General features: G+C 38.8%; 1 protein-coding gene across 1 annotated transcript in view; it reads left to right on the forward strand.

The window, feature by feature from the left end:
• The window catches only part of AHR (aryl hydrocarbon receptor), a 55,345-nt gene extending 48,681 nt beyond the window's left edge, over window positions 1–6,664 (forward strand). Inside the window, exons 10-11 of the mRNA XM_054161154.1 lie at window positions 577–1,840; window positions 5,727–6,664. Coding sequence (XP_054017129.1) covers window positions 577–1,840; window positions 5,727–5,882 — 1,420 coding nt within the window. The 3' untranslated portion in view covers window positions 5,883–6,664. The remainder of the gene's footprint in view (window positions 1–576; window positions 1,841–5,726) is intronic.
• The last annotated feature ends 1,087 nt before the right edge of the window (window positions 6,665–7,751 follow it).

A 7,751-nucleotide genomic window follows, 5' to 3' on the forward strand; every position in this document is an offset into this window, starting at 1 on the left:
TCCAGACTGAACAACCTCAGATGCACTTCACAGACCATGTGCTCCACACCCTTCAAGAGCTTCATTGCCCTTCCCTGGACATACTCCAGCACCTCATTATCCTTCCTATAGTGAGGGTCCCAGAACTGAACACAATACTCGAGGTGTGGCCCCACCAGTGTTCAGTACAGTACAGATCACCTCCCTGGCCAGCAGGAGCAGGGAGGTGATCATCTCCCTGTACTGAAGTATTCATTCCCCTGGTATTAAAGTATTCATTTACTCACCATGCCAAGAAAAACATAAGGCATGGAACAAAGCCCACCTATTTTCATTACAGCTTATAATGCACAGAAAATGGTGTATACTATCTAGATTTAATTACAAATCTAGTATGTAAAGGTGGGTTTACAGTCCTAAGCTCCTTATTTCATAATCTGCATCTTGGTGTAAGTCTGCCAAGTTGAATAGTTAGGAATTTGAAAAATGCCTGCAAATAAAATAGTTCATTTTTTAAATATGAATTCCAGGGGACAAAAAGATTACAGTAGCTGTTCAGTACTGCAGTATTATGCTATGTATCTGGTTTATTTTCAGAGATGAAGAAGGGGCAGAACATCTGCGGAAGCGTAACATGAAGTTGCCCTTCATGTTTGCCACTGGTGAGGCTGTGTTGTATGAGGTATCCTTCCCTATGTCGAGCCTCATGGATTCTTCTCAGGTGAAGAATAAAAGCACGACGGGAAAAGGAGCCAAATCAATACCACACAATGATTCCGTGGATCCAAACTCCCTCCTCGGTGCCATGTTAAGGCAAGATGAGTCTGTCTATCTCTGCCCTCCAGCATCACATAAACTTTCCTTTGAGCGGAACTTGTTTGCCGACAGCAGGGATGACCTGGGCGGTGGTGTTGGCAGCAGCTGGATGGATAATCTCCTACCGTCTGGAAATCACAGTGTTCTCAAACGGGAACTAATGGAGTGTTCCCAGGACAGTACTCTGCCGCTTCCTGAAGACAGTGCAGCACTCTTTCAAGATAACAAAAGCAGTGATTTGTACAGTGTCATGAAAAATCTGGGTATTGACTTTGAAGATCTAAAGTGTATTCAGCAGGACGAGGAGTTTTTTAAAACTGAGTTATCTGGTGTGGATGACATTGGGGACATCGACATAACAGATGAAATCCTGACTTATGTTCAGGATTCCTTAAATAAGTCAGACTTCTTATATTCAGGCTGTAACCAGCAGCAGCCCTTGGTTCAGAATGAAGGTTGCTTGGTACAGCAAGAGTTAGACCCACATCAACATCATCAGCACCAGCTCATGGAGCAGCAGCAGCAGCAGCAGCAGCAGCAGCATCTCTGTCAAAAGATGAAACATATGCAAGTCAATGCGATGTTCACAAATTGGAGCTCTGACACCAGCATGCCTCTTGGCTGCTCTCAGCAGCAGCCCCAGCAATATGTATTCCCTGGTATGCATGCCACTACATCTGAGTTCTCTTACAAATCAGAAGTCAACACTTCCCCTTACTCATGTAGGCAGTTTACACCTTACAAGCAACCCACAGCAATGATGCCACAGCTCTCTAATTTTGCTCAAATGGATTTCCCTGTAGCAGGTTTTGACAGATCAACCTATTCTAATTCTTCCAACTTGGGGGATTTTCTCCATTGTTTGCAGCAAGTCCCTGAAAATCGTGAGTGTGGGATAAACTCTGAGTCAGTCATGCTGACTCCTCAAACATGCTACACAGGTGCTGTTTCCATGTACCAGTGCATGCAAGAAGCACAGCCCAGCTGTGTGGATCAAATGCAATATGATCCTATGATGGCAAGTCAACAGACATTGTCCAACAAGGTAAGGTAAACAGCATTGCTGCACTGCTTGCACTTGGAATCGTGTACTTAACTGGTAGGGGTGGCTACTGGAATGCAGAGTTGGTCATAACTGAGTCACTGAATTTGAAACAGATGGGTTAGCAGTGTGTGAGACCCCATGCTATCTTGAAGAGAGTTGCAGTTGGTCAAGTTTTTATGTACGTGTATCTACAGCCTGGTGGCTCCTTGAGCAAAAGTGAGTGAACTGATCTGTTGTACCTAGCAGTCATTTTTCCAGTAGGAGCAAGGAAGAAGCAGATTGGTTAAAAGCTTGGAATTTCCTTAGATATCTTTTTGAGGCATGGAATGATGTCAGTAATACTGTCTGGCACACCTGTTTTCATGAAATATGTTGTAAACATCCAAAAAGAAAATCTTGTTTTTAAAAAGTTAGTGGTCCCTAGCTGCCCAGATTCTTTGATTTTAGGATTACTTAAAGCATCACATTTTAACATCACATAAATAGCATGAAACATGATAAACTATTGCATTTCTGCAGACATGATACTGCAAAAACTGTTATTCTTGCTGTAAGTGAAAGTCAGCTTGTTCCTCCAAGTTGTGAAGTGGTCTGCTGAAGACAAGAGAGCAGGAAAAAATGATACTCATAGTAGATAAGATGGTCTTTTTTCATGTTGTGCAAAGGAGAATACTCAGTAAAGCCATAAAAGAGAGAAGCCTGAATGTAGGGCAGACTACAGTTTTAAGCACAATTCTTCATAGGTAAAATTAAAATAGAAATAAAATTTTAAAATCAATTACTAAGGCAGTTCCTGATTCTGAATAACCTTTGTTGAAGCACTGTGAATTGTAGCATTTATTTCTGTTAATACTGCTCAAGTACAGACTCTTATTTATTTATTTAACCTCAAGGAGTTAATGTACTACAGTACTGATCCTGCATGCATAAGCATTTACAGAATAACACTATTAATTGACATTTAACCTACACAAGGCAGAAGTGAGGAATGCCAGTAGAGCATACCCAGATTTTGGCATGCTTAATATAAGTACAAAATAATATATCCTTTCTGAAACTGCTTCACTAGTGGAAAAATGATAATTGCAGAATTGCAGAAATTTAGCTAAAATGTAGGGCAGTTCAGCAGGATGAATAGCTTCTGCCAGAGTGCCCAAGGGCTGAAATAGCATGAAGTGCCTGGCTGACCACAGTGTACAAGCTTGCACAGTGCTTGCCTCTATGTGGCCTGGCTGTGGTCAGTGTTGTCAGTCCTTCATAGTGCTTAATAGTAGGGTTTCAGAGCAGTTCCACGGTCATCCAAGTTCATCCCTATAATAGTATAGAATTTTCTTTTCACAAAGGTATACTGGTGTGGTGCATCAGTACCTGAACAGCTGGTGTGTAAGCAGTTCACACAGAATCAGAGAATGTTAGGGGTTGGAAGGGACCTCAAATGATCAGCTAGTCCAACCCCCCTGCTGGAGCAGGCTCACCTGGAGAAGGTCACACAGGAATGTGTTCAGGTGGATTTTTAATGTCTCCAAAGAAGGAGACTCCATTCCATTTATTTGTTTTTAATGGTTGGTTTCAATTACATTTATTTTGTAGAATTTATTTTTTTTTTTGCTATGCTGTCTTTATCATTTTTGTTACACCCTCTTTTTGTTATTCTTCTGCTTGTTTTTTTTCTCATCCATCTGTAAACCAGCATTAAACTACGATTAATAACAAAAGCTGCATCTCTGAATGCAATAAATGAAAGTTTATTGCTTCATATTTATTGAAATGCTGTGCTGCAGTGATAGTGCTGCATTTTGCTTGTTTGTCAAAGAAAATGAAGAAAGGCTGCTTTGTGAAAAGTTATCCTTATGTGTGCCTGTGGATAGCATTGCATCAGCAGAAGCATGGTGCAGAACTGATGTTACCCTTGTGCACATCGGCACCTGTTTACTTCTGAAGAGAGCTGCTAGACATTTGCTCAAATGAGCTTAAAAGAGGAGCACACTTCTTGATGAGATAAGGAAGGATTATTTCTCCAACCCCTTTTGTAAAAGTGATCACAGGTTGCCAGCTGGGTGCAGTGGCAGGTGGGAAGTGCCTACATATTCCTAAAACCAAATAGCATTGACTTTTGCAGCCCCTGCTGCTATGTACTGTTCACATGGGAAAAAAAAAGCCAACATCTCTTGTGTCAGATTGTGTTTGGTTTTGACCGCTAGTGACACCTGCCAATAACAGATTGAGGGCAAACTAGGGCTCTCTGTTAACCCAAGTTATGATGCTGAGATGTGTTTTAATGCAGAAACAATTTTTACTTAGAAATATCATTGCCCCAAAGATAACCTTACATTTATATATGCTTATATTACAGAGATTGTATTTAGCCTTGTATCAGAGGAGTTAAGAACTTCAAAACATGTTAACCTATAGGAACTAGTAAGTTAGAAGCATAGCTGTTGCACTTAAAGTAAGCTTGTACTGTATCACCTATGCCAAAGCCATGCTGGCAACTGATACACATTTCCTTATTGTAAAAAGGAAGAATAAACGCAGGGTTTGGTCTCATTACTAATTGATAACTAGGGAAGATGTGACTAAGCAGGTAGGATATATACGTCTGAGCCTACGTTCGCAGAGCCAAACCAAAGTAGGGCAGTCTTTGTGGCTGGATTTAGCACACTGACGTCCCTGTCAGCTGTTGGAGTCTGCACAGAGGGCAGACGTTGCTGCACAAGCTATGGCTGGTATCCTTTCCTCAAGCCTTCTAACTCCCATTGATTTCTACATGAAAAGACCAGGGGATTAGAGAGCCAGAAGGGTCTATTGTGGTCATCTGCTTTGACCTTCTGTCTAATTTATAATTGTGGAAGGATCACAGCCAGTACAGTCTAAGAACACTTTCAGGCCTTAGATAATTCAATAGCTTGTTTAAGGTCCTTTATTGAGCAGGAGAAACCTTGCTAAGTACTAGAGTCTGTATTGAGAACTTTCTTAGTAATTTTAATGAGCATGCTCATCTTGTTAATGAAGAATATTGAAATAATCTTCTTTCAGAAGTAATCCTAGCTTATGTTACAGTAGCTGTCTTTAAAAGTATGGCAACTTTAATTAAAAATGTCATTTGTGTGGCTGTGGTCTTCTAAATAACTTCGATACGTGCACAGTTAGTCAAATTTCAGTGTTTACGCAGAAGAAAAAAGAAGTTTGCAAAATGCAACATGTTTTGATAGATGAATGAATGTGGGATGTATGTTTTTAAGGATAAACCTTGAATGAAGGGAGTACTTGGAGTGTAAGCTACTCCCAAAGAGATGGTGGAAATGTTTAAAATACTTTGCTGTATTTTCTTTGCATGACTGAATGGACCATTTTGCAGATAAGTGACTTTTCCATAGCATGACAGGAAGCATTATATCAGGTGATTAAAATAATCCTATGAACAATTATGTCAAGACTGATGAAAGCCATTCATGGCATTGTCAATGTGAAGACCATTTGTCAAAAAAAGCCCACCCTACGACAGCTCGGCCTGGGGATTGACTGCAGGACACTTCAGCTTGCTGATAGGACTACATCTGCATTCCCAGAAGAGCTGTAGTCTGGATCCTATCTCAGACATGAAAATATGTAAATAGGTTGTTTTTAAGATGTAACAGCTGTCTGTGGAAATTCAGAGTGCACAGTCAGACTGTACTTTCTACAAATGATGATTCAGACCCTGCTTTAATGCAAATTTAATTATCATAATTCAGTATTTTAAAAATAAATAAGGAATATAAATAAAGCAAGTATACATTGTATTTTGAGGTTTCATCCAATCTGTGTCTTTAGGAGGAGTCTTAGAAACTTACAAATGAATTGATTTCCTATACTCACCACTTACATTATCTTTTTTTCCTGCCAGTTCCAAAACGGTTTCAATGGAGGAAATGTAAATGAAGCATATCCCTCTCAGTTAGATGTGATCAATAATGCACAGACTGCCACACATCTTCAGCCTCTTCATCATCCAACAGAACCCAGATCCTTCTCAGATTTGGCATCTAGTGGATTTATGTGATTCAGATCTAGAGCTCCATCTGTGATTTTGTCTGGGTGTCGGGCTGCTCGGAGGAAAAGCTTGACAAATCTATCTTTGAGCATTGGACTTCAACAGCTAAATTACATGTTGAAACTAGGAGGTTGGTTGCACTATATACTGATGGGTATGTAATCCAGGACCTGGCTTTTTTAGAGTGACAGGTGGAATTAAAGCTTCTGACTAAAAGTATGCATGTGCTGTTTTCCATCAGACCGACTGTGTCATTGCAGTATGGATTACATACGTACTAAAGACTGCGTCATGCTACACAACATAAGATAAGGCAAATGGTTTTGTTGTTTAGAAAATAATTGGGCACTTTACAAATAGCATCAATGGCACAAGGAAGATAATTTCACGTGTGGATTATTTCCAGACTTTATTCTTTAAGAACTATTAAAAAGCTCTGAATTCATGAGAATCTAAAGCACTTAATTTTAATGCATAGTAAGCTCTTTAATCACTTATTTTATATTTAAATATTTTTTTGGTTTAAGTCTCCATTTCTAGCACTTTAATAGAAGGCTTAATACAAGGATATGATATGCAACTTCAGGTTTTCTATGAAACAGACCCCTTGCATTCCTCCTTTTCTTGTCAACCTTAAGTGCCTCACAATTTAGCTACCTTGTTTCTGATGGGAGCTTAACTCACTATAAAGGTCATCCATATTATGTGAATTTTTATCTAACATCTACAGTGCTACTAGCTGTTTTGTTTTGTTTTTTGCCCCCTAAAGATAATTTGTTTAGAGAATGATTTACTTCATCTGTGGGTTTCTTACACTATTATCAGGAGTTACTAATGTTCTAAATTTAGTTCAGCTGAAGAGTTTTGGTTTTTTCTGTACTGCTTTTCTGCTTTCTTCAGGTAATACAGGGTATATTAAACAAAGCAGATTTTGGTGAGAGGGAGGAGCAGATCCTCAGGATTAGTTTTTGATTATTAATGCTGAAAAACATGTGCCTTATCTTGTGTTAAAACACTCATAATGTTCTTTAGAAGTAATACAAGGCTGCTCTATGCAAATATTTTCATTAAAATGGATATTAAAAAGAATTGCATTTTAAATAAAGGGGAAAGGAGTCTAAACAGCAGTTGGTATTGACATTTACTTTGACTGCAGTTTTCAATGTTTGTAGAAGGGGGAAAAGGTCAGTTTTGGTTTAAACTTTATCCCTAGCAAGTTGCACTGCAAAGTAAAGAGCGGTTAGTCTTTCCGTGTGTGTTGATCCATTTGAAAAGCTTTGTGCAAAAGACGAAATTGGGAAGTGGAAAAAAAGTCATTAGAGAAATTCCCAATGTTTTCTTTTCAGGAAAAAATCCCAAGGACAAAATCAAACAAAACCAAAAAACCCAAACCAAACAAACCACCAAACACACCCGTGAAAATATCCTGGGGTTTTGTTTTTTATCTGAGAGGATTGTTAGAATTGCAGACACCAACGTTTGGTGCAAAATAATAACCTACATGAACAAGACAGAAATGTGTACATGTTCCAAATATTTCCTACTTTCGTGTGTTGTATAGTTCATATGTAATGTCTTTGTAAAATATTTTAAACCAATTAAAGCGTTACATCATCGTATGTTAAGAACCATTTTAGTGCGTCTGTTATATACAATATCACACAGCAATTTAGCCAGTTCACTTAAAACAGGAAAAAAGTAAACTGGCTCCCTCCAGCTGGTTGTTAATATTGCTTAATAAAAAAGCAATCACTTAAAATTGGAATCCTTTTGCAGCTGAAGCATGCTTTCTTTGAAGAGCATTTTTTACTTCCATGCTGTATGGTGTGATGATATAATATACTAGGCTAAACTTCTAATACAGTTACAACTTTTCAG

This window comes from Dryobates pubescens, chromosome 4 (genome assembly GCF_014839835.1).
Source record: "Dryobates pubescens isolate bDryPub1 chromosome 4, bDryPub1.pri, whole genome shotgun sequence".
In the NCBI taxonomy this organism is placed as follows: Eukaryota; Metazoa; Chordata; class Aves; order Piciformes; family Picidae; genus Dryobates; species Dryobates pubescens.